This window comes from Amyelois transitella, chromosome 28 (genome assembly GCF_032362555.1).
Source record: "Amyelois transitella isolate CPQ chromosome 28, ilAmyTran1.1, whole genome shotgun sequence".
Taxonomy (NCBI): domain Eukaryota; kingdom Metazoa; phylum Arthropoda; class Insecta; order Lepidoptera; family Pyralidae; genus Amyelois; species Amyelois transitella.
Window position 1 is genome coordinate 1,100,427 of NC_083531.1, and position 27,921 is coordinate 1,128,347.

General features: G+C 40.7%; 1 protein-coding gene across 1 annotated transcript; it reads right to left on the minus strand.

Annotated features, from left to right (window-relative positions):
* Positions 1-40: 40 nt before the first annotated feature.
* LOC106133691 (regulator of G-protein signaling 7) lies at positions 41-27,731 on the minus strand. Its single transcript, XM_060952493.1, has 16 exons — positions 27,114-27,731; positions 26,076-26,223; positions 25,252-25,338; positions 23,152-23,312; positions 22,339-22,397; positions 21,347-21,489; positions 20,832-20,912; positions 19,990-20,103; positions 19,116-19,197; positions 17,777-17,930; positions 16,867-16,980; positions 14,536-14,664; positions 9,590-9,718; positions 8,631-8,694; positions 7,804-7,896; positions 41-7,319 (listed from the first exon to the last, which is right to left on the minus strand). The coding sequence occupies exons 1-16, from the start codon at positions 27,173-27,175 to the stop codon at positions 7,254-7,256; spliced, it is 1,686 nt and encodes a 561-aa protein (XP_060808476.1). The 5' UTR covers positions 27,176-27,731; the 3' UTR covers positions 41-7,253.
* Between the last annotated feature and the right edge of the window lie 190 nt (positions 27,732-27,921).

Consider the following 27,921-nt stretch of genomic DNA (forward strand, 5'->3'; position numbering starts at 1 on the left):
ATCATATTATGTACTAAAATAAGTATAAAAAAACAATTAGTTAATTTTTAAAATAGTTTAATTTTGCGTCATTACCGCAGAACATTGAAGGTGAGACCTTCTCCGTTCACATTACACGCTTTGGTACACAATAATGCCTATACATACAGAGACTAAAGAATTTCATGGGGCGTATATGAAAAAAGTCCCAAAAAAAAAGCAAAAAATACAAATAATAGCAATTAAATTAGCCTGTGGTGATGTTAAAATTACTTATTGCACCATAAGAGTAAAACATACAAAACAGACTGAGATAGTACAAAGGCGGACTTATCGCTAAAGCAATCTCTTCCATTCAACCTTAAACTAAAGATTTTCTGAAAAAGAAGAAGAAGAAATAAGTAGTGTCCTTGTATTGAATTTCTCTTTATTTTAAGTTTTATTCTTATATATATTCCTTGATGTACAAGACTATATCAATTAAAAAAAAGGTATAGATGGACTGACTACGAACGTGCTTTGTTATTATATGTATGTATGTATCAACATATAATAACATGGAGGAGCAAAGTCTCGAAAGAACTGAAAGGCATAAAAGACTTATCAACAAAACCTGCGATTTTTTTTCAGAATAATTTCTTTATTAATAGGAAAAAAAGTACATAATATAAAAATATTTAAAAAAAATGTATATAATAAAGATGTAATAAATGTAGGTACTGATATTAATTGTGACGTAATACTTTCGCATTCTTAAATTAATTTTTGTAACTTTGGTTATAACTCTTTTTAAATATACACCCCACAAATGAGAGATATGATTCCATATTTAACATTAACACGAAACTAAAACTATTCCTATATTAAATAAATAAAATAAAAACAGCTTCAAAATCAATCATAATTCTGTTATTTCTCTTATCATTCCCGACTGCATGCTAAAGTCGGCATGTAAGTGATATTTACATGCTATATTGATAACAAAGCCTTTACTCTTATCAACCAGCTTTTTACATCTAGCTTTAGTTGGCGATTTTTTCCTTTAAGTACCTTCTACGACACTTTCAATGATAGAGCATGTAAAAAAATCACGCAAAATTTGGAGCATAATTAAACCTTTAAAAAAACTGCATGTAAATGATCATTTACATGCCTGACATTACATCTTTGGACGCAAATCGAAAATAAGCTTTTAATGACAAACATAAAGTAGCGAAAATTTTCAATTATCAATGATTTATTTTGAAGCGAATTCACATTTTTCTAATGACATACATAAATGCTGTAACTAGACTCGACTCTAAACTCTTACATTCCACTGCTAATATTATTGAGATTTTACGTACGATAAAAAAGAACCTTATAGAATAAGATATAGTTGCACTTTTGCTAACTCATTCAAAGGCTGATACTGTAATCAGGTGATCTCAGCCAGTGTTGCCAACCCCAACGAAAAAAATGTAGATCAGAATTTAAAAAAAAACTCAGTTCCTTTGAAAATTGTACCAACGGTTTCGAGACATCGGGTTCATACTCATATTTGAAATGATTTTGTTCACAGAATGAGAATTTTTTAGTTGATTAGTGCATGAAATTCTTCGTAAATTACAACAATGATTAAAAAACTGCACATTTGGATGTCAAAACAGAGGGGTTGGCTACACTGATTACAGACCTTTTGCTCAAATACGCCATGGGATTCTGTGAATGTGCAAATATTTCTTACAATTTAACAATAATAAATACACATATTTGTGTACATCAGATCTGATAATGGACCAGCCATCCGACCAGCGGTTTTAATATTGACTTGTTTTATGTAAACAATGGACAACAATAATAAAAAAAGGGACAGCTAGCTATTAGAAATATGCAAGACAAGTTTAATTTAAATAAATGCCGTTCTTTTATTAATAGTCTGTGCTCATGATACAATATTATGTAAAATTATAATATTCAAATCAAAACTGTTTTTCATTTTATAAAATACCTAAGCTTAGTTCAGACACCAGTCTCTCACAAACTTACTTTGCATAGTTAACTTTTCTGTAAATATTTTGATGTAAGTTTGTGTAGAGAAAAAAAAAGAAATTTCAATTTGAAAAGTGTAATACTTCGCTTAAGATTATATTTTTTTAGAGACAATGAATCAAAAATTGAAAAAAATAACTCTTTTTTTTGGTTATATATATATTTTTTTATGTTAGTGAATAGGGTAATACTTGACTCATAATGAATTTCAAATTTAAAATGAATGTTTATTATTACATTAAGCTTAGGAAATCAAAAAATATCATTTTTTTTAAATATGACCACGAGATTACTTTTAAAATGTGATTTTTTATTTTTAATCTGTAACGTTAAAAACGCATGTCGTGATGTGACGTCACACAAAATGTAAACTAAAGAAATTGTACGTTAACAAAACCGGTCAAGTCAAATGTTTGTTTTTAATACTATGACGTCAGAGCACAGATAATAAATAGACTAACATGGCCGACAACGTTTTCGGTCATTATGGAAAAATATGATTTAAAAAAAGTTTTTATGACTTTTAAAGGTATTTAAAAATGTACCTAATTATATATTTTTTGGTATAAAATAACAAATATGAACTATTTAGAACCAACTGAAAAAACAGTCAAATAGCCTATTGTGTCAACATTTTTTTCGAGGTTTTTTGAGTAAAAATAATTTTATTTTGAATTTGAATAGCTTTGAAACACTTTCGAATCACGAGTACAGTCAACATGTATATGAAAAAGATACGAATGAATTAATACAATCCTAAAATAGAAGATTACTGTGTGTTAATTTTTTACTTAATATAAATAAAAATAAAATCAATATAGTTTTTATAGCTGTCTGTTTATGTGGCCTACTTATATTTTTTTACTAGAATAATCTATTTGTTGTGATAAACGTGAAGCAAAGAAAAATACCCAAATGTTGACATAATTCGACAAATATACAGTCATTACACAAATATGCGTATTAAGAGACATCTAAACAAACTAATTTAATTATTTATGTACGTACACACTTACGGTAGGAGAACATAATAAAATTAACATTTTACTCTTAAGGGTCGCCTGCACCTGCCTGGATTAACATTTAAGATTTTCTATATTTATATATTTGATTTCAGAAGTAAATAACAAAACAACTGTATGTATATTTTAATGCAAATTTAATCATCGGCTTCTATTTTCGAAAGAAAAAATACTTTATTTGATAATTTAATAGCGTTTTTTACTACGTACATTTTACAAGTAACAGCTTTGGTTCAATTGTGATACAGACAAGTAGTCTTAAACTAGCACAGATCTAGAACTCTGAGCGTTTGTGCTCTGTGGTCCTAGCTACGGACATAGAGTCAGCGAAGACACGATACGATTATCAATTTTTGACAATCCTCATGGCATTCTTGAAGTCAAATTTAAAGTACCCTGCAGTTCAAATTGAATAAAATGATAGCTAACGCCCCTACAGAGGTAGCAATGGTTCGGGCTCGACCGCCAACAAAAGGAAGCTCTCCTCCAAGCTGGGAAACCGCGCGAGAGACGATGTTGAGTTAGACGTTGTATTTATGTTTCAGTGCGTGAAATCATTGACTCGCGCTGCTATTGGCTGAGCGAGTCATATTCCTCGCTGTGATTGGTTGATGGCGTGTGACGTCAGTGATGTCGCCACACCCCATTTGCATCTGTGCAGCACCTTCCGCCTTATTGTCGCATCCCACCATGCCATATTTTTTGCGTTCACTGAATTCACATCCGTAGCTTAAGAAAATTCGAGAGAGAATACTATAGTATAGTAAAAGGGGCTTATGGTTTGTCTGGAATAAACGTAATTTTACTATTTACTTTTACAGAGTTCTAGATGTAACTAAAACCTTAAATTAATACACTTTTTGTGCGGTAATCGCGAAAATAACCCCTAAAATCTGGTGTGACTATAGCGACATCTGTACTCTATGGCTAGATTTTTATTATTGTTTTTTAATATGTAATGTATTCTGCAATTTTTCTGCCTTTCATTTTTTATTTCTCTTTTCGACTCTTTGGGAACTAGTAAATAAAGTATAGATGTCGCCACTATCTATTATTCTATCACACGGAATTTTTTAAAGCTAAACAGCTAAATCATTTTAACTTAATGAACTACGCTTAAGAGATTAAACATTTTTGTGGCCCCGAAATTAAGATGGCGTGTACAGTGAAGAGAGTCAAATGTGACAATTTCTGTTTGCCGGGTCATAATTATGACACAATTATATATGGCGACTAGACAATTTTAATGGCACATAGAAGAAAAGTTGATTGACTTTAAAGAAAAGTGTTATATTTATTCTAAGTAAAAAATAAAAGAAAATGCGTACATTGTAAATCTGTCAAAAAAAATTTGGCAATACTTTTTATATTTATGAAAAACACTAACAGAATGCGTAATCAAAGTTCAATTTTCAATAGACAACAGTATTTTATGTATTTTTGTAAAGGTTTTTTTTAAATAATTTCCAATTGGGGGAGGATAACTATTTCAAACTTAAATATTTAACAAAAAGTTTGCCCTAAGTTACTAGAAATTTCTACAACCAACCACGCGAACACTTGCCACTCCATCTAGTCACCATTGCACAGAAAAATATAAAAAAAAACTTATCCGACTAAAGAATATTATTTAAAAAATAATTATCTAAATTAATGTAATCAAATATACAGTCTCTAGAAATTTGGCATTTTTTTGGATTCTATATAAGAGAGCAAAGATTACAAATTATGTTTAATGTCAGTTGAATTGAAAGCGAGTCAAAAGTTACGTTATTCAAGAACATATACATATACATATGTGTGTGTGTCTTACAATCCTTCTCTTTCTCTCTAACTAAGAGTTAAGCGAAAAAGAAAAAGAGATAATGTGAGATTTAAGCGTTGTAAACTTAAGTCTCCCACGATTTTAAAATCTTTTTCATAATATGAAAAATCAATAAACAACTTTAATCAGAACAAAGTTTAAACGGAAATAAGAAGATATCCACATTTTAAAATAATCAGTGTCAAAAGTTTTGTATTTTTTTTTTTTGGTTTGAGACCTTAATTCTTTCAATTCAATTGTTATTAACAAATTCACAGATGATACATTTAATTTAATAACAACAAGGAAATCTATAATTTATTTTTTTAATTTTCATTTGTCATCTAAATTTAAGATGCACAGCGCTTCGGAATTATATGCTATTTTTTTGTGCGATAAAGTACAATAAAAAAAAAATACTTTGTAAATTTTTCGCAGTTTAAAAGTGAGTACATATTAGTATAGGATTTCCAGATCTCAATTTTGAAAACACAAACTTGTACTAGAAATAATTTCTAAATCTTATTTAATAAGCATTTTGAAGAAGTGCGTTTTATTATTATTATATATCTATTAATTAAATATATAGGATAAAACACTTTAATAAGGATATATAATATCTATAATGAATACGCGGATAGATATAAATATGCATTCTTTTTTTACATACATTTAATGTAATATCATTTGGATTTTTTATACACGATGTAAAAAATATTTCTAATTAAAAAAAAAGACATCTAAACATCTAATTTGAAAAGAAAAACATATTTTTTACATCCCATAATAATGCTTTATATAACCTACAAATTATCATACATCATAACATTAATGTATTGTCTATTATCTAGAAACAATTATTATTTACAAATCCTATTTGGAAAAAAATGTTTTTTTTTAAATCTAAAATATGTATTTGTGTTACTTAAAAAATAAAGGTCGGGCAGTTGAAATACTTTTTTTTAATTTCTAAAACTTTGTTCATCTAATAAAAAAAAAATATAAAGTAAGGTCGGGCAGCTTTTATTTTTAATTTGACACAATAAGGATTTAATTTTGACAAAATGCTATACCGCAGATACTAAAGGAAACTGATGAATATATTAAATACTGTTTTATATATTTTTTAATCGAGCAGTTTTCTCTCCTACCCTTTTCAAAACTTTGGTAAAAAAAAGTATTGTTATATGTTGTAAAGTTCTAAAACAATTTCAGAAAATGTGCACGTATACATAATATCTGTACGCACCTTCTCACCCGGTGCATAAGGTTCATTTTGGTGGGAAAAAAAAAGTATGGCACCATAAAAATCGAATGAAGTTTTAAATATATTAAAAATAAAAAAAAAACTAAAAAATAAGAACTTAATAAATAAGTTGACGTGATTTTACTCTACCAGTTTTGAATTAAATAACAGTTTTTGGTAATTGATTTCATGAAATGTTTAGTTTACAGTTTCACAATCAATCGATCAATGTATTTAAAAAACAAAATTAAATTAGCGTCTCTGAATACTAAATTATATTTTTGAGTGACCTAGTTATTTTAAACTGGACAACTGAAGTTATTTTAAAGTTAAAAATTTCAATTTAATTTCTGCCAATGACACAACCTACAAAAGATTGTATAAATTTGAGAATTTTCACTTTAAAACAAACTGTCTTTTTCTAAACATTCTTATTTTAAACGACGCAACCGATTTTGATGTAGTTTTCACAACTATTAAATTAAATACTGTAAGTTTATAAAACACTATCACTTTTATAAGTCGCCTGCGCAGAATACCAGCGCAACCTACCGCCCAATCCAACCGAATGAGAACTCAATGAAATAACGGCCTTATTACAACTGTATTAAACGCAAAATCCAAAAGCAAAATGTCTCCTGCTATCTCGCTCACAATGGCGGACAGTTTAGATCGCGAGTTCAAATCGCGCGCTCTGATTGGGTCAACCGCTCAATTATTTTTCCCGCCATAATAACACTAGCTGTGCCCGCGACTTCATCCGCGTGGAATAGTTATTTTGGGCATCATTGAAGCTCTCAAGGATGAATAATTTTCCCCGTTTTTTTACATATTCCATTATTTATTTGCTCCTTATAGTTGCAGCGTGATGTTATATACATACACATATAGCCTAAAGCCTTCCTCGATAAATGGTCTATTCAGCGCAAAAAGAATTTTTCAATTCGAACCAGTGGTTCCTGAGATTAGCGCGTTCAAACAAACAAACTCTTCAGCTTTAACTTATAAAAGTGATAACTTATAAAAAAAAACACAATTTACCATTGTAAAAGAAAATACATCATTAAATTTTGTAAATTTCCTTGAAAAAAAAAAAATCTTGCACGTGTTAACACTGTTTTCCATTGACACAACCAATTTGACCCGCTTGCCGCAAAAGAGGGTGATGTATTCAATTCGCCGACGTCTCCTTTCTCGCCGTGAAGGACACAATCGATCGGATCCCTTTGACTGAGGTCTGAAAAATTTAATAATCCCATAATCACAAGGTCCTGGGTTATGTCAAAAATTTAATTTTAAGACGAATCTAAAATCATACGGCAGCCATCTTGGATTGATTCACATCAAATAATTTTTTTTTTCGTTAATAATTCTAATTTGCCGTGTGGTTCCCGGCATCAAGACAAAAAAAAGAATAAGACCACTCTATTTCTTTCCTGTGGATGTCCTAAAAGGCGACTAAGGAATGGGCTTATAAACTTGGTATTCTCGTTTTAGGCGACGGGCTATCAACCTGTCACTATTTGAATCTCAATTCTATGATTAAGCCAAGCAACTGAACGCGGCTCCTATCAGTCTTTTGAAGACCGTTAGCTCTGTCCACCCCGCAAGGGATATACACGTGACCTTATACCCACGTAGGTATGTAAATGACAACAACAAATAAAAAAAAACAACACAAAACCAAAAAAAAAAAACCAAAAAAAAAAAAGATAATTCACCTTTTTCTTGGAGCCGTTGAGGTAATCCTTGTACATCTCAGAGCGGAGGTAACGGGAATAGCTGTCGGATTTCATGAGATGATACACGTGCGCCTGGAATTATAAACGTTTCGTTTAAAAACTTCGTGCCGTGTGGCTCCCGGCATTAATACAAAAAAAAAATAACCACTCCATTGCTTTCCCATGGATGTCGTAAAAGGCGACTAAGGGATAGACTGTTGGCTCTGTCTACCCGGCAAGAGATATAGGCGTGATTATATGTATGTATGAAATTAAATATCAAAACTGTATTTTTGATATGACCAAATGTTTGCAATTTCTTTAGACGGCGTTCATCGCTTCTGTGCGAGCGGGACGGCAAATATTTCCACGAATAACGACAGTGTGCCGTGCGGTTCCCGGCACCAGTACAAAAAAGAATAAGACCACGCCATCTCTTTCCTACGGATGTCGTAAAAGGCCACTAAGGGATAGGCTTACAAACTTGGGATTCTGTCACTGTTTGAATCTCAATTCTATCATTAAGCCAAATAGCTGAGCGAGGCTTATCAGTCTTTTCAAGACTGTTGGCTCTGTCTACCCCACAAGGGATATCGACGTGATCATATGTATGTATGTATGTATGTAACAACGACAGAAAAAAGCAATAAGGGACTTCATTAAGTGTTGTAGGTCTATAAAAAATAGGTGGCGCTACTCGCAACACTGAGTGAAATGGGCGGCTACTTTTTTTTTCTGAAATTTCCCACGGGAGCGAAGCCCTGCGCAAGCGCATGTCAAAATGTAATTCAGCGGAGCATTCACATTTGGAAGCTTCGCAATCTTACCTGCGCCTGATCGAAACAGTATCTGTCGGGTGTTCCAGATTCCACTTTCGTTCTTGTCAGTTCTCTATAAAAAAAAACAGTGGTTGGATAGAAAAATTTCAGAAAAATAGCAATTATTTGGATCGAAAATTTAAAGCGACGTGTGGTAACCTGCACTATAGAAAAGAACCACACCATATGTTCCAGCCCATGGATGTCGTGAAAGGCGATAAAGGGATAGGCTTATAAACTTGGGATTTCGCTTGTTGGCGATGGGCTTAGCAACCTGTCACTATTTGATGCGAATCTAGATTCCATCATGAAGCCATACAACTGAACGTGGCCTTTCAGCCTTTTCGAGACTGTTGGCTCTGTCTACCCCGCAAGAGATGTAAATGTACATGTCTTGCGGGGTAGACAGAGTCGAATTGAAAAATTCTTTTTGCGTTGAACAGACCATTTATCGAGGCAAGCAAAAGGCTATATAACATCACGCTGCAACTATTAGGAGCGAAGAAATAATGGAAAATGTGAAACAAAAAAAAACGGGGAAAATTATTCATCCTTGAGGGCTTCAATGATGTATATATCTATGTATATATCCCAATATAACTATTCCACGCGGACGGAGTCGCGAGTTATTATGTGTCTTAAAAATAAGTGCCTCTCATTCTGCTTGTTTTAATATCGTCATAGCCAAATGTTTAGCGTTTTTCATTTTGACCAATAAATATTTTTGTATGAATACATTTTCTTATTTCAATTGAGTTAACAGTTTAATACAGTATTGACAGATGAACGTGGGCTCTCAGTCCTTTGAAGACTGTCAGCTCTGTCTACCCCGCAAGGGATATAGACGTGATAAATAGTATGTATGTATAATAGGCTTCAATGATGCCCAATATAACTATACCACGCGGACGGAGTCGCGGCGCGGGCGCAGCTAGTATAATTTCTATCTCTCTATCTCACTCACTCACCTGCTGGCCGCGTCGATGTTGACCGGCGACGGCGCATCTGATGCGAGGAACTCCTTCCAAATCTCCTTGGCCCGGGTCGACACTCGACGTATCGGGAGCGCCTTCAACTCCTGCACAGCTAGCCAGAATCTGTTTAAATTACGAATAACATATAGTATATGTGACTGTTTGTGTGTACGTAGGGGATGTAGGGGGGAGGGATGGGCACATTATCACAATTTAATGCATTAAAAAATAAAACAGATATTATTGATAATCAACATTTATTGTCAATTCTCATTGCAGCGCCACACATTTGGCTGGATATCTTACAAAGAACTTTAAAAACAATTATAATCTATCTTAACGTTACGAGATAATGCAGAAAATAAGTAAGAAGTGACAAACAAGATACATATATGCATACATATAACCACGTCTTTATCCCTTGCGGGGTAGACAGAGCCAACGGTCTCGAAAAGAACATCGTGAAGGAAACCTGCACATTCAGGAAACTGAATGTGTTACCATGATCCAATACGGGGTAAGGTTCCCCTGCAAAGGTTGCGGAGGTCGAAACGCGAGTCGCTTCGTGTAAAAACCTGACTCACCCAATACAGGATCCAATGGATGGTCGAAGACATACCCCGGGCTCCTCTCCAGAGTGGTGAGGATGCAACCGACACTAGTTACCTGAGGTTCCGAGCGTGTGTGAGTGTGGGTGAGGTACCTGAGGTTCCGAGCGTGTGTGAGTGTGGGCGAGGTACCTGAGACTCTCGAGTGTGTGTGTGGGCGAGGTACCTGAGGTTCCGAGCGTGTGTGAGTGTGGGGCGAGGTACCTGAGGTTCCGAGCGTGTGTGAGTGTGGGCGAGGTACCTGAGACTCTCGAGTGTGTGTGTGGGCGAGGTACCTGAGGTTCCGAGCGTGTGTGAGTGTGGGTGAGGTACCTGAGGTTCCGAGCGTGTGTGAGTGTGGGCGAGGTACCTGAGACTCTCGAGTGTGTGTGTGGGCGAGGTACCTGAGACTCTCGAGTGTGTGTGTGGGCGAGGTACCTGAGGTTCCGAGCGTGTGTGAGTGTGGGTGGGGTACCTGAGGTTCCGAGCGTGTGTGAGTGTGGGCGAGGTACCTGAGACTCTCGAGTGTGTGTGTGGGCGAGGTACCTGAGACTCGAGTGTGTGAGTGTGGGCGAGGTACCTGAGACTCTCGAGTGTGTGAGTGTGGGCGAGGTACCTGAGACTCTCGAGTGTGTGAGTGTGGGCGAGGTACCTGAGGTTCCGAGCGTGTGTGAGTGTGGGCGAGGTACCTGAGGTTCCGAGCGTGTGTGAGTGTGGGCGAGGTACCTGAGGTTCTCGCCGCTGAACTCCTTGCTCAGGAACCTGGCGAAGTGGTCGCGGCCCGCGGCGTCCTGCAGTGTGTGAGTGTGGGCGAGGTACCTGAGGTTCTCGCCGCTGAACTCCTTGCTCAGGAACCTGGCGAAGTGGTCGCGGCCCGCGGCGTCCTGCAGTGTGTGAGTGTGGGCGAGGTACCTGAGGTTCTCGCCGCTGAACTCCTTGCTCAGGAACCTGGCGAAGTGGTCGCGGCCCGCGGCGTCCTGCAGTGTGTGAGTGTGGGCGAGGTACCTGAGGTTCTCGCCGCTGAACTCCTTGCTCAGGAACCTGGCGAAGTGGTCGCGGCCCGCGGCGTCCTGCAGTGTGTGAGTGTGGGCGAGGTACCTGAGGTTCTCGCCGCTGAACTCCTTGCTCAGGAACCTGGCGAAGTGGTCGCGGCCCGCGGCGTCCTGCAGTGTGTGAGTGTGGGCGAGGTACCTGAGGTTCTCGCCGCTGAACTCCTTGCTCAGGAACCTGGCGAAGTGGTCGCGGCCCGCGGCGTCCTGCAGTGTGTGAGTGTGGGCGAGGTACCTGAGGTTCTCGCCGCTGAACTCCTTGCTCAGGAACCTGGCGAAGTGGTCGCGGCCCGCGGCGTCCTGCAGTGTGTGAGTGTGGGCGAGGTACCTGAGGTTCTCGCCGCTGAACTCCTTGCTCAGGAACCTGGCGAAGTGGTCGCGGCCCGCGGCGTCCTGCAGTGTGTGAGTGTGGGCGAGGTACCTGAGGTTCTCGCCGCTGAACTCCTTGCTCAGGAACCTGGCGAAGTGGTCGCGGCCCGCGGCGTCCTGCAGTGTGTGAGTGTGGGCGAGGTACCTGAGGTTCTCGCCGCTGAACTCCTTGCTCAGGAACCTGGCGAAGTGGTCGCGGCCCGCGGCGTCCTGCAGTGTGTGAGTGTGGGCGAGGTACCTGAGGTTCTCGCCGCTGAACTCCTTGCTCAGGAACCTGGCGAAGTGGTCGCGGCCCGCGGCGTCCTGCAGTGTGTGAGTGTGGGCGAGGTACCTGAGGTTCTCGCCGCTGAACTCCTTGCTCAGGAACCTGGCGAAGTGGTCGCGGCCCGCGGCGTCCTGCAGTGTGTGAGTGTGGGCGAGGTACCTGAGGTTCTCGCCGCTGAACTCCTTGCTCAGGAACCTGGCGAAGTGGTCGCGGCCCGCGGCGTCCTGCAGTGTGTGAGTGTGGGCGAGGTACCTGAGGTTCTCGCCGCTGAACTCCTTGCTCAGGAACCTGGCGAAGTGGTCGCGGCCCGCGGCGTCCTGCAGTGTGTGAGTGTGGGCGAGGTACCTGAGGTTCTCGCCGCTGAACTCCTTGCTCAGGAACCTGGCGAAGTGGTCGCGGCCCGCGGCGTCCTGCAGTGTGTGAGTGTGGGCGAGGTACCTGAGGTTCTCGCCGCTGAACTCCTTGCTCAGGAACCTGGCGAAGTGGTCGCGGCCCGCGGCGTCCTGCAGTGTGTGAGTGTGGGCGAGGTACCTGAGGTTCTCGCCGCTGAACTCCTTGCTCAGGAACCTGGCGAAGTGGTCGCGGCCCGCGGCGTCCTGCAGTGTGTGAGTGTGGGCGAGGTACCTGAGGTTCTCGCCGCTGAACTCCTTGCTCAGGAACCTGGCGAAGTGGTCGCGGCCCGCGGCGTCCTGCAGTGTGTGAGTGTGGGCGAGGTACCTGAGGTTCTCGCCGCTGAACTCCTTGCTCAGGAACCTGGCGAAGTGGTCGCGGCCCGCGGCGTCCTGCAGTGTGTGAGTGTGGGCGAGGTACCTGAGGTTCTCGCCGCTGAACTCCTTGCTCAGGAACCTGGCGAAGTGGTCGCGGCCCGCGGCGTCCTGCAGTGTGTGAGTGTGGGCGAGGTACCTGAGGTTCTCGCCGCTGAACTCCTTGCTCAGGAACCTGGCGAAGTGGTCGCGGCCCGCGGCGTCCTGCAGTGTGTGAGTGTGGGCGAGGTACCTGAGGTTCTCGCCGCTGAACTCCTTGCTCAGGAACCTGGCGAAGTGGTCGCGGCCCGCGGCGTCCTGCAGTGTGTGAGTGTGGGCGAGGTACCTGAGGTTCTCGCCGCTGAACTCCTTGCTCAGGAACCTGGCGAAGTGGTCGCGGCCCGCGGCGTCCTGCAGTGTGTGAGTGTGGGCGAGGTACCTGAGGTTCTCGCCGCTGAACTCCTTGCTCAGGAACCTGGCGAAGTGGTCGCGGCCCGCGGCGTCCTGCAGTGTGTGAGTGTGGGCGAGGTACCTGAGGTTCTCGCCGCTGAACTCCTTGCTCAGGAACCTGGCGAAGTGGTCGCGGCCCGCGGCGTCCTGCAGTGTGTGAGTGTGGGCGAGGTACCTGAGGTTCTCGCCGCTGAACTCCTTGCTCAGGAACCTGGCGAAGTGGTCGCGGCCCGCGGCGTCCTGCAGTGTGTGAGTGTGGGCGAGGTACCTGAGGTTCTCGCCGCTGAACTCCTTGCTCAGGAACCTGGCGAAGTGGTCGCGGCCCGCGGCGTCCTGCAGTGTGTGAGTGTGGGCGAGGTACCTGAGGTTCTCGCCGCTGAACTCCTTGCTCAGGAACCTGGCGAAGTGGTCGCGGCCCGCGGCGTCCTGCAGTGTGTGAGTGTGGGCGAGGTACCTGAGGTTCTCGCCGCTGAACTCCTTGCTCAGGAACCTGGCGAAGTGGTCGCGGCCCGCGGCGTCCTGCAGTGTGTGAGTGTGGGCGAGGTACCTGAGGTTCTCGCCGCTGAACTCCTTGCTCAGGAACCTGGCGAAGTGGTCGCGGCCCGCGGCGTCCTGCAGTGTGTGAGTGTGGGCGAGGTACCTGAGGTTCTCGCCGCTGAACTCCTTGCTCAGGAACCTGGCGAAGTGGTCGCGGCCCGCGGCGTCCTGCAGTGTGTGAGTGTGGGCGAGGTACCTGAGGTTCTCGCCGCTGAACTCCTTGCTCAGGAACCTGGCGAAGTGGTCGCGGCCCGCGGCGTCCTGCAGTGTGTGAGTGTGGGCGAGGTACCTGAGGTTCTCGCCGCTGAACTCCTTGCTCAGGAACCTGGCGAAGTGGTCGCGGCCCGCGGCGTCCTGCAGTGTGTGAGTGTGGGCGAGGTACCTGAGGTTCTCGCCGCTGAACTCCTTGCTCAGGAACCTGGCGAAGTGGTCGCGGCCCGCGGCGTCCTGCAGTGTGTGAGTGTGGGCGAGGTACCTGAGGTTCTCGCCGCTGAACTCCTTGCTCAGGAACCTGGCGAAGTGGTCGCGGCCCGCGGCGTCCTGCAGTGTGTGAGTGTGGGCGAGGTACCTGAGGTTCTCGCCGCTGAACTCCTTGCTCAGGAACCTGGCGAAGTGGTCGCGGCCCGCGGCGTCCTGCAGTGTGTGAGTGTGGGCGAGGTACCTGAGGTTCTCGCCGCTGAACTCCTTGCTCAGGAACCTGGCGAAGTGGTCGCGGCCCGCGGCGTCCTGCAGTGTGTGAGTGTGGGCGAGGTACCTGAGGTTCTCGCCGCTGAACTCCTTGCTCAGGAACCTGGCGAAGTGGTCGCGGCCCGCGGCGTCCTGCAGTGTGTGAGTGTGGGCGAGGTACCTGAGGTTCTCGCCGCTGAACTCCTTGCTCAGGAACCTGGCGAAGTGGTCGCGGCCCGCGGCGTCCTGCAGTGTGTGAGTGTGGGCGAGGTACCTGAGGTTCTCGCCGCTGAACTCCTTGCTCAGGAACCTGGCGAAGTGGTCGCGGCCCGCGGCGTCCTGCAGCAGCTCGCGCAGCCCGAACGCCCAGCGCCGCACGCGCCGCAGCGGCAGCGGGTCCTTGCTGGAACCACGCGTACACATCTATACTAATATTATAAAGCTGAAGAGTTTGTTTGTTTGAACGCGCTAATCACAGGAACTACTGGTTCCAATTGAAAAATTATTTGCGTGCGTTGAATAGGCCATTTATTATTAGTATTAATACCAATTAAATTAATTATTATTAAATTGATTAATTATTCAATTATTATTATTACCATGCGTGCGGCACAAGGCCGGCGTACATACAAGGATTTTTAGGTTATCTATCTATATATATATAAAAATGAATTGCTGTTCGTTAGTCTCGCTAAAACTCGAGAACGGCTGAACGGATTTATCTTATCTTGGCCTTGGATTATTCGTGGAGGTCTAGAGAAGGTTTAAAAGGTGAGAAAAATTCGAATAATTGCCGCGAAAATCCTCAATACAGCATTTTTCTATTTCCCATACAAACGTTTTCTAACTTATACGTACAATCATTTTGAGCTTTATTGCTAATGTATAAAGTTCACTGTTGTCTAAGCAATGTAGGTCTAATAGATAGGAACAAAAAACTGTCATATTACCAATTTTTTTGACAAAACGAAGTCTGTCGGGTCCGCTAGTTCGATATACATATAGCATACATACGCATACATACATATAGCATACTGTCGATGACGTCGTGACGCATCCATTATTCATTTATATACATATACATACATACATAATACATACATACATATACAGTGCCGTGTGGTTCCCAGAACCAATACAAAAAAGAATAGAACCACTCCATTTCTTTCCCATGGATGTCGTAAAAGGCGACTAAGGGATAGGCTCACAAACTTGGGATTCTTTTTTAGGCTATGTATACATACATACATATGGTCACGTCGATATCCCTTGCGGGGTAGCCAGAGCCAACAGTCTTGTAAAAATTGATAGGCCCCGTTCAGCTGTTTTGGCTTAATGATAGAATTGAGAATAGAATAGTGACAGATTGCTAGCGTGTCGCCTAAAAGAAGAAAGTTTATAAGCCTATCCCTTAGTCGCCTTTTACGACATCCATGGGCAAAAGATAGAGTGATCCCTTTTTCTATTGGTGCCGGGAACCACATGGTGTATACTAGCTGCGCCCGCGACTTCGTCCGCGTGGAATAGTTATTTCGGTCATCATTGAAGCCCTCGATCCCCTTTCCCCGTTTCTTTTACATTTTCCATTATTTATTCGCTACTAATAATTGCAGCGTGATGTTATATAGCCTAAAGCCTTCCTCGAAAAATGGTCTATTCAACGCAAAAACAATCTTTCCTATCGAACCCGTAGTTCCTGAGATTAGCGCGTTCAAACAAACAAACTCTTCGGCTTTATAATATTAGTATAGAAATAAACATATGGATGGAGTGATTCTATTCTGTTCATACGACACATAAATTTTTATTTTATACATTAGGTCGCCCGCGACTTCCGTCTGTTTAAAATTAATCCCGCGGGAACTCCGGGTAAAAAAGAAGCCTATGTGTTATTCTGAGTCTTCAGCTACCTACATACAAAATGTCATTGTAATCTCGTTCAGTTGTTTTTGCGTGAAAGAGTAACAAACATCCATACTGACTTTAGGCGATGAGCTAGTAACCTTACACCTATATGATGCCAATTCCATCATGAAACCATAAAACCTCTAAGGAACTATCGAAAGTGGAGAGGGGTTAGTGCGAGTTTTACTCGAACAAAACGCGTCGAGCAAGTAATCGCAAATTTGTAATTAGTGCCATCGAGTTACTACTAGGTGGCACTGATCAAAATCACATACAAAATTTGCGTTCACTCGCTCGACGCGTTTGATCGAGAGTGAGATGGAGAGAGAGAGGAAGGGAGAGTGAGATGGAGGGAGATAGGGACAGAGAGGGAGATGGAGAGAGAGAGGAAGGGAGAGTGAGATGGAGGGAGATAGGGACAGAGAGGGAGATGGAGAGAGAGGGAGGGAGAGAGTGAGATGGAGAGAGGGAGAGAGGGAGAGAGGGGGAGAGGGGGAGAGAGAGGGAGAGAGGGGGAGAGTGAAAGGGAGAGGGAGATGGAGAGAGGGAGAGAGAGATGGAGAGAGGGAGAAAGAGATGGAGTGAGGGAGAGTGAGATGGAGAGAGGGGGAGGGAGAGAGAAGGGGGGGAGGGAGAGAGAAGGGGGGGAGGGAGAGAGAGAGAGGAAGAGAGGGACAGAGAGAGAGTGAGAGACACTCACCATTGTTTCTCCTGCTCCCACAGTTCCGTGGTGTCGCTGATCCACGGGTTGGGCCACTCGGGCGGAGTCAGGAACGCGTCGTACTCAGCGTACTGCTCGCAATAAGCTATGAACCTGATGTAAAAAGACATTTCTTGTTAGGTTAGGTTTGCTCTGTCTACCCCGCAAGGGATAAGGATGTGACTATAGGCAGAGATCACATCTTGAAACGTTACCCGCATACATCTTTCGCTTCATCCACATTCATGATTCTTCATGAAAGTAATAAATAAATAAATCTACAGGGTGACATTTAAAACTGCATCCTTTTAAACATAGACTATACCCATGCTTCTGAGCCGGTTGAGCCTATTTTTATTTAAATTAAACGTCATCATTTTCACATTTAAAAAACCCTCAAAAACTACGTCACACGCTTTAATACTAAGACCAATACTAGAAAAACAAATTAAAACTAAACATGTAAATAAATGTCTGAAAAATAAATTACTTTTCTAGTATCAAGATTAAGTAAAGTACAGAGTTGTCGAGATCGTTCAGCTGAATGAATTGTGTCGTTGACCTCTGAATCTTACGCGTCGCTTTTGGTATTTGTCGCGGGGTGATATGACGTATTTAGGATCGTGGATTTTGGTTTTTTTTTTCGTACTTTCTGAAATATGAATCGATAATTTTAGAGAATATTCTTTAGATGAGTACACTTAACAGTTATATTTATGCAGTTGAATTAAAAGTCACAATGTATACGGGACAAATTACACAAATTGAGTTAGCCTTCGTTCGTTTCTAATCATGCCCTGGCCGGGATTCGAACCCGAGACCTCCGGTGTCACAGACAAGCACACTACCGCCGCGCCACAGAGTCAAAGTCCTCAATAAAAAAGTGATGTATGTCTGTATATATACTCACATCTCGGCAACCTTGCTGACTTTCACGTTCCTCCGTTCCAGTCTGGCCCTGAGCATAGTGAGCTGCCTCTTGGCCGCCTCAATCTGCTTGTCTATGCTCGGCTGTGTTGTCTCTGGCGCGCACACTATGGCCACCTCGTCTTGAGATGTTTCTCCTGTCAAAAAATAACGCAAATAATGACCGTTCGGGATCATTGGGTGGTGATTTAAATAAAATTGTGGAGAGTGAATCGTGTGGTTCCCGGCACTAATAAAGAAAAGAATAAGACCGCCCCATCTCTTTCCAGTAGGTGTCGTAAAAGGCGACTAAGAGATAGGCTTATGAACTTGGGGTTCTGCTCTTTGGCGATGTGCTAGCAACCTGTCACAATTTAAATCTCGATTCTATTATTAAGCCAAACAGCTGAACGTGGCCATTCAGTCTTTTCAAAACTGTTGGCTCTGTCTGCCCCGCAAGGGATATAGACGTGACCATACATATATATAGATGTATGTATGTATTCACAATAAGAGGCCTTGACGAACGTTGTAATGAAAATTTACTTTTTTATTAGGTAAAAAGTAACAGCAGGAAATAGTTTACTTAAAAGGATTATGAATAAAGAGGCAAAGACTGTGAATGCAGAGGCAAAGATTGTGAATGAAGAGGCAGAGATTGTGAATGAAGAGGAAAAGATCCTAAATGAAGAGGCAAAGATTGTGAATGAAGAGGCAAAGATTGTGAATGAAGAGGCAAAGATTGTGAATGAAGAGGAAAAGATCCTAAATGAAGAGGCAAAGACTGTGAATGAAGAGGCAAAGATTGTGAATGAAGAGGCAAAGATTGTGAATGAAGAGGAAAAGATCCTAAATGAAGAGGCAAAGACTGTGAATGAAGAGGAAAAGATCGTGAATGAAGAGGAAAAGATCGTGAATGGCGGAAAAGATCGTGAATAAAGCGGGAAAGATCGTGAGTGAAGAGGAAAAGATTGTGAATGAAGAGGAAAAGATCGTGAATGAAGAGTAAAGATGTATGCACTCATCTCAGAAAGTTGTGAACTTATCTTGTTCCTATTTTAAATGTTGGAAGCAGTATTTTCCGAGGAAGGTTTATTATTATAAAAGCAACGCAATGCAATCTCTAGTATACAGATGTAGGATTAAATAATAAGGATAGGCTTATTAACTTGGGATTCTTCTTTTAGGCGATGGGCTAGCAACCTGTCACTTGACGAATCTCAATTCTATCGTTAAGCCAAACAGCTGAACGTGGCCTATCAGTCTTTTCAAGACTGTTGGCTCTGTCTACCCCGTAAGGGATAAAGACGTGATCATATGTATGTATGTATGTGACATCTTACCGTTCTCCTTGACAGTGTCCGTCTTCTTCTGTATTTCGTCTTCACTCTCTTGCGGGTTGGTTATAGTCACTATTGGGTTATTCTGTAATATGAAAGTTGGTTAAAACATACAAACATATGTATATATCGGAATAGTGCCGTGTGGTTCCCGGCACCGTTGGAAAAAAATAATGATGATGACCACCCCATCTGTTTTCCACGGATGTCGTAAAAAGCGACTAAGGGATAGGCTTGTAAACTTGAGATTCTTCTTTAAGGCGACAGGCTAGCAACCTGTCACTATTTGGATCTCAACTCTATGATTAGGTAAAATAGCTGAACATGGCCTATAAGTCTTTTCAAGACTGCTGGATCTGTCTACCTGGCAAAGGATTTAGATGTGACTATATGTATATATGAAAATAAATTACCTTGAGATTCAGTTCTTGTGCTTGCCTTAGAATGAATGAGTGTCTTAAACTATTTTGAAGCGTGTATGTAATGCAATGAAATATAAAAACAAATTGGGAATAAATAAATTATGTCTTCATTTTCAAATTGGGACAAATGAAAATAATAATAAATAAATTTGGCTTAATGATAGAATTGAGATTCACATAGAGACAGGTTGCTAGCCCATCGCCTAAAAGAATCCCAAGTTTATAAACCAATCCCTTAGTCGCCTTTAACGACATCCATACGAAAGAGATGGAGTGGTCCTATTCTTTTTTGTATTGGTGCCGGGAACCACACGGCACTCAGAATGACTCATTCATTAATTATTTTGAAGCGTGCATATGTGTATTGCAATGAAACACATTACATACATATAAATAAACCAGCCGTGCCCGCGACTTCGTTCTACGTGAAATAAAATAAAAAAAATAAAAATTACCTTCAGATTGTGCTGCAATATCAACTCTTGCGCCTGCCTCAGCCGCCTCTCTTTGAGAGCGTTTATGCGCGACAGCTTGCGCGGATCCAACTCCGTTGTATTGACGCATCCGGGCTAGAAATTTATAACAGATCATCATATTTACCGTTTCGGATGTTGAAAGGATAATACTCGTGAAAGAACTGTTGTTCACCCTTGCTTCAATTTTGTATATGATCCTCTTATTGTCAGGTTAGCTGGAAGAGATCCCACTTAGGGATAAGCCCGCCTTTGTACTGTACTGTTTTTATTTGTAATGTCTTTTAGTGAACAATAAAGCATTTACTTACTTACTGTCTGTACAAATTCAAATTCAAATTCAAAATTTTTATTCATTATTATAGGATACTATATATCGCTTAATAATTGTCGTATGGTTTAACAACATTGGTTGACGTCAAATAAATTACTTAAAAACTAAGTTTACTGCCGCTTCCAAGGCGTCAGTGCAGAAGAAGCGGTAACAAACTGCACTGCAGCATTTTCTTCAACAACGACAACAACAACTACATAAATCATCATCATAATTATATAGTCACGTCTATATCCCTTGCGGGGTAGACAGAGCCGAAAGTCTTGAAGAGACTGGTAGGCCACGTTCAGCTGTTTGGCTTTATGATAGAATTGAGATTGAAATAGTGACAGGTTTGCTAGCCCATCGTCTAAAACGAGAAAACCAAGTTTATAAGCCTGTCCCTTAGTCGCCTCTTACGACATCCATGGGAAATGAGATGGAGTGGTGCCGGGAACCACACGGCACTTGTTACAATAAAGAATCAATAAATAAACAAATAAATACATACCATAGGCCGGTGGACGTCCCAGAAGGCACGCTCTTGGCTGTCAAGCACTTTACGCTCCAGTTTGTCACGCTTCTTGTCGACCTGGGGGTGCAAAAAGACACACATTTAATCATACCTACCGTCATTGTGCCGTGTGGTTGCCGGCACCAATAAAAAAGAATAGGACCACTGCCATTAGCGCCGTCTCTTGTCAGTAATAACATCTTAAATAATGATGGCTTAATGGCAAACTTGATGTCGATAAAACAGCACTCGTTGTCATTTGTCGATAAAACATTAACCATATCCTGCTAAACATCTTCTGAAGTCTAGCCAGCGACCCCTTCGTAGTACGTACATATCACGTCTTTATCTCTAGCGGGATAGACAGTGCCAGTAGTCGTAAAGGTCAAACTCAGCAAGGATGGCTAAATGGTTAACTTAATGTCGATAAAACAGCACTCGTTGTCATTTATCGATAAAACAGTAATCATATTGACACTAGCGCCCTCCCTTGTCAGTAATAAGTAACTAACCTTGCTCTGGGCTTCCGCCTGCATAAATATAAACTCCCATTTCCTGCTGAACATCTTCTGAAGTCTAGCCAGCGACTCCGCTTCGTAATCGGCCAGTTCTAAGCGTGCTTTGTTCTGCATCGTGCGCTTGCACAGATACACGGCTAAAGATGAAAAAAAAATAAACTAATAATTAAATTACATCTATACTATTAATTATTATAAAGCTGAAGAGTTTGTTTGTTTGAACGTAAGTTTATTTGTATTGTAGAGGTAACAAACCTCTTCACGGGTTATCTACTGAATAAATCTTCTTGAAATATCACTAGCTGTCGTCGTGATAAATAGCCTAAAGCCTTCCTCGATAAATGGTCTATTAAACACAAAAAGAATTATTCAATTCGAACCAGTAGTTCCTGAGATTAGCGCGTTCAAACAAACAAACTCTTCAGCTTTATAATATTAAGTATAGATATAATAAATGTTTATTTGTTTGTTTGTTACCTTTTAACGGGTTATCTACAGAATCAATCTTCTTCAAATATCACGTTTATATAACTAAGAGTCTAAAGATGGACATAGGGTATCTCATACACACATACATACATAAAATCACGCCTCATTCCCGGAGATAGGCAGAGACTACCTCTTTCCACTTGCCACGATCTCTGCACACTTCCTTCGCTTCATCCACATTCATAACTCTCTTCATACAAGCTCGGCGGTTTCGGGTACTTTTGACCTGACCCTTTACCAGGGTATCTCATATCGCGGTAAAAACTATAGCTTCCGTGGGATTTGCGAAATCCTGCAATCTTTTGTGGGTGGCGCTAAATTTCGCGATTTTTGTTACGAGGTGGCGTTTAATTCGTTGCTTTTAATAGGTGGTGCTAATTTCGCGCTTTTTTTGTTAGATGGCGTTAAATTTAAATTTGTCGATGTTTGTCAGTGGCGCTAAATTCACGCGGGCGAAGCTGCGGGTAAAAACTAGTAAAAAAAACTAAATACTATACCGTAGTCGGTGTTCTCTGGCTCCCACTGATTCGACGGCCAAAAATATGGAGTCTGGAATCTGATAGAAAAAAACACAAGTTATTTTTTTTTTCGAAAACATTCATTCAGTAACTAGTAAGTACTATACAAACTTACATACATACAATCATGTTTTTAAGTCTTACTGGATACTAGACTAAACTTCACGGAAAATATATCAAAATCATGCTTCATTCTCAGAGAATGAAGCATGATAGCATGTTAGTTAGATGTAGATCTTTCCACTTGTCACGGTCCCTGCATACTTATATCGATTTATCCACATTCATAACAACATGTCATATACAATAATATAAGTGTGTGGTTCCCGGCATCAATAGAAAAAACAGCGAAGAGTCCAAATCGCGCAAGCAAAGATTTCTCGGATTGGAGCATATTCATATACAACCTCCGACACAACATCGTCTGTCGCGCGGTTCCCCAGGCGTCACACCTAGCCTGGCGGAAGATCTTCCCTTTGATGGCGGTCGAGACGAATCATCGCTCCCGCCATAACACTATGGACTATCTTCTTAAGTACTTATTATGTCTTTCAACTTTGGGTGATCATGTCATTTTGCAGGAGCCCGATGTACATATGTACATACATACATACATAAAATCACTCTTTCCCGGAGGGGTAGGCAGAGACTACCTCTTTCCACTTGCCACGATCTCTGCATACTTCCTTAGCTTCATCCACATTCATAACTCTCTTCATGCAAGCTCGGCGGTTTCGGGTACTTTTGACCTGACCCTTTACCAGGACGTCCATATGTATGTATGTTAATTACCTGTAATAAGTGTTATCATTCTTCACAGTCAAGCAATGGTCGTCGATAGGGAACAGGTAACCGTGGGCAGCCAATAGGTGCGCCAAGTGCTGGGCCTCCCAAGACTCTTCGAGGGACAGGTGGCGCGCCAACCACGCCACCAGATCAGACCCTGTGAATACCTGTAAACATAAATACATATTTGCCGTGTGGTTTCCGGCACCAATACAAAAAAGAATAGGACCACTCCATCTCTTTCCCATGGATGTCGTAAAAGCCGACTAAGGAGTAGGCTTATAAACTTGGGATTCTGCTTTTAGGCGATGGGCTAGCAACCTGTCACTATTTGAATCTCAATCCTATCTTAAAGCCAAATGGCTGAACGTGGCCTATCAGTCTTTACAAGACTGTAGGCTCTGTCTACCCCGCTAGGGATATAGACGTGATTGTATGTATGTATAAATACATATGAGTAAACAAAAAACAATCTATAACTATACATGATTTTGGCTTCCGTACTTAGTACTATGTAATTATTCACTGATCCCAAGATTACCCTAATCGTAGGGCTAAGTACCGAAGTAATCGTATATATCGTTTAATGTCTAAAACTCTTAAATTGCAGAATTGTATAACCCTAAGTTACTCACTTATTGTTACCGTTTTTTGTGTCATACCGGGCGGGGGACCTGGTGACCTGCAATACAGGTTCTTTTGACACCTAGCGTAGGCACCAGATCTCCACAAAGATTATTGTCCACAGGTATATTTACCAGAGATAATAAGCTTACTACACATTTTTACTTAAGGCCATTTTATTGTGGAGTAAATAAACGATTTTTTTTAATACATATTTACACTTTCAGACTCTGAATATGTCAATAAAGATGTCGATAAGTTGAACAGCCAAGGTGACGCAACACGTACCTGTTGTCGTTCAGTGTATGCCCCGTTATACCTGACGCAAGCACTTGAATTATTGAAGAATAAGAATTGTTCACTCAATGCATAAATGTTTTTTATTCAATATTGGTTGAGGCATTTGTCTTCTATCTCACCTGATGGTAAGTGGCGATGAAGACGAAGATGTTACTTGCTTATCCATGAGATACCCATTTATTTTACTTTTAAATGTTCACAGACAGTACGTCTGGAAATATGGACGCAGGCAGTTCATTCCACAGCTACTTCCATTAGCGACTTAACCAAAAAGAATTTGGTACTAGCTGTGCCCGCGACTCCGTCCGCGTGGAATAGTTTTTTCATCATGGCATCATTGAAGCCCCTTAAGGATGAATAATTTTCCCCGTTTTTTTTTCACATTCTCCATTATTTCATCGATCCTAATAGTTGAAGCGTGATGTTATATATAGCCTAAAGCCTTCCTCGATAAATGGTCTATTCAACACTAAAATATTTTTTCAATTCGAACCAATATTCCTGAGATTAGCGCGTTCAAACAAACAATCTCTTCAGCTTTATAATATTAGTATAGATTTAAACGACTAAAGCGTGAATTTTCGTAACTATTAATCATCATCTAGTGCTAACTATTAATCACAAATCATTACACTCTATTTTCTTTTCGAGACCGTTGGCTCTTGACTGCCCTTTAAGAGCGTACCTACATACATACATGATTATAAATATGTATGTATGTAGGTACATACAGATACTCCACAACAGGTAACATTCTGTAATACATACAGTTACCGTTCAGAAGTCCTGCCCGATGCGGGTGAATAAGCACGCATTATTGATCCACGGATCAAGTCCAAAACAAGCCAAAAGTTTCACCTGCTTCCAGATATCAGACCCTCAGACTCTTACAAGATGTAGGAGAGGACACAACAAGGGCCCTAGTATGGTGATGATTTAAAGACATATGCCGTGTGGTTCTCGGCACCAATACAAAAAAGAATAGGACCACTCCATCTCTTTCCCATGGATGTCGTAAAAGGCGACTAAGGTATAGGCTTACAAACTTGGGATTCTTTTTTAGGCGATCATTAAGCCAAATAGCTGAACGCGGCCATTCAGTCTTTTCAAGACTGTTGGCTCTGTCTACCCGGCAAGGGACATAGACATGACCATTTGTATGTATGTATGTTAAAGACATACCGATGGTATCTTGGTCATGAAACTCTTCACAGTCCTGACTGGCACTCCTGTATTCTCGTCTTGCATTTTCTCAATTATTGCCTCCATCTGCAGACAAAGAAGACTAATAGATAGAACACCCCAGTAGAAAAAAGAAATGTTCCACTCTATCAACTGCACATTGATGTCGTAAAAGGTCGACTTAGGGACAGGCTTATAAACTTGGGATTCTTCTTTTAGGCGATAGGCTAGCAACTTGTCACTATATGAATCTCGATTCTATCATTAAGCCATACAGCTAGACGTGGCCTATTGATCTTTTCGATACTGCTGACTCTGTCTACCCCACAACGGATATATAAGTATATATTAAAAGTGTAATAGGTATTCCCACTAATTATTTTGATATTTTATAGACATTGCTTAGTGGTCTGTTTGGCACAGTGGTCGCATTATCAACTCTAAACTAAATGGTCCCAGGTTCAATGGTCATGATGGAAAAATAATGTTCTGTTCTGTTCTTGGTCTTGGATGTTAATCTATTTAAATATAAAATAATGTATCACACAACATCTAGAACTTACTTCATGTGTAGGTCTATGAATATGTCACATATAATATTAAACTAGAGGCCGCCCGCGACTTCGTCCGCATGGAAACCCTATCAATCCCGCAGTAAGTTCGGGATAAAAAGTAGCCTATGTGACTATATGTTATTCTGGGTCATACCAAATTTCATCATAATCCGTTTAGTAGTTTTTGCGTGAAAGAGTAACAGACATCTATACCGAAATCCTGACATACTCACAAACTTTCGCATTTATAATATTAGTATGATGACTAACCTTCTTGTATATAAGGTAGTTGGGCGACTCCTCCGGCGATGGTATAGTGGACATGAGGGCCTGAACTCCTTTCGGTAGACTGGCCGCGTCTTTTTTATCTCTATCCTTCTCCTTTTCTTTTTCTTCTTTGACATATTTTGAATTATCCCTTAAAAAAAATATATATTATTTTTTAAATCTTAATTTTGTTGCTTTACAGATTTGGGTTTAGCTGGCATAAATCATGTCAGCTGTAATAAGGAACTTCAAATTAAAGAGTTGTCACATTTTGTCAAATCACTGATGTTGAATACTAGCGACAACCTGCATCAAAATCCTAATATATTAGTAAATATCTAGTTTAAAAATGTGTTTAAAAGTGCTGTGTGTTTCCCAGCACTAACACAAAAAAGAATGAGGGATTCTTTTTTAGGCGATGGGCTAGCAACCTGTCACTATTCGAATCACATTTTTTCTTTCTATCATTAAGCCAAAAAGCTGAATGAGGCCTATCAGTCTTTTCAAGACTGTTGGCTTTGTCTACCCTGCAAGGGATATAGATGTGACTATATGTATGTAGTTTGATTAAAAATCTAAGCATACATAATTACATACAATCAGACAAGTGTAGAGATCCGCCTTTGCTTTATACTCTAGATCCATGGTCAACTTACTACTTAGGGCTTACGCCAGACTCGTCTCCAGAGTGGTGAAGATGCAACCAGGACAATAGCTAGGAAGAAGAGGGTAGGCAGTTGCCATCACTACATAGTAGGTGTGTGTGTTATGTTGAGAGAATGAATGAAAGTAGACTAAGTAAATTTTTGTAGTGTGAATTTGGACTGGTAGAGCGGAAAGGCCTAGACGAACATACCTTGAACAAATCAGAAACATTTTGACAAAAAGTCAAGTCAAGATTACCTGAAAACGATGAGCTTGCATGAAGAGAGTTATGAATGTGGATGAAGCGAAAGAAGTATTGAGGGATCATGGCAAGTGGAAAGATGTCTCTGCCTACCCCTCCTGGAAAGTGTGACTTACGTATATATGTATGTTTACCTTGATGGGCCTTGTTGACAGGCCTTCTGTGCCGCCTTCTCCGAAGAGTTCATCGTAACCATTTTAGTTCAAACTTATTAATTCTCCAAAACACTTCAAAAATATAGCCGCCAAATCAAATTCATCATAACTTTTTTTATTTATATAAATTAAACTATAGTTTTCAAAATATTGGTAGTTATAGAACGCACACTTTAGCAAATATCACAATAAATGAAATATTTATTCATTTTCACACAGATTATTCCGATTTTGAACAGAGATCAAATTGCGAAATATATCGAAGAAATATAACTCAAATTCCAAAACAGATCACACATTTTATATCCAAATGTTGAAACTAGATAGAATGATCTCCTATTCCATTTAGATTTAGTCCCACAGATACAATTTTATTCTCAAAAAGTTAAGAAATTAAAGAGGACATGCAAGACACTGAACTGATGTAATTTTTCACGATTTCCCATAAAAGTTAGACATACAACAAGCAACGAGAATGTTGCAGATTGCATTTATTGTGAATTCCGACATATTTTATTCATAAAAGTAAATAAACACATTTAAGACTTCAATTCCAACATTTTGATACGGAGAGCGAAAGACGAAACGTCAAATCTCTGTTAGCCATTAAATCTTTTTGACAGATCTTTTCAGATAGAGACAAAAATATACGATCCTGTATGAAGAAAAGAGAACACGGATCTTCAATACTTATAATGCGACCAAAAGTAAAAGTAAATAAATAATTAGTAGGACGTATGAATCAATGGTGCTTCTACATTTTGTCAATTGATTTGCTTTACAGATG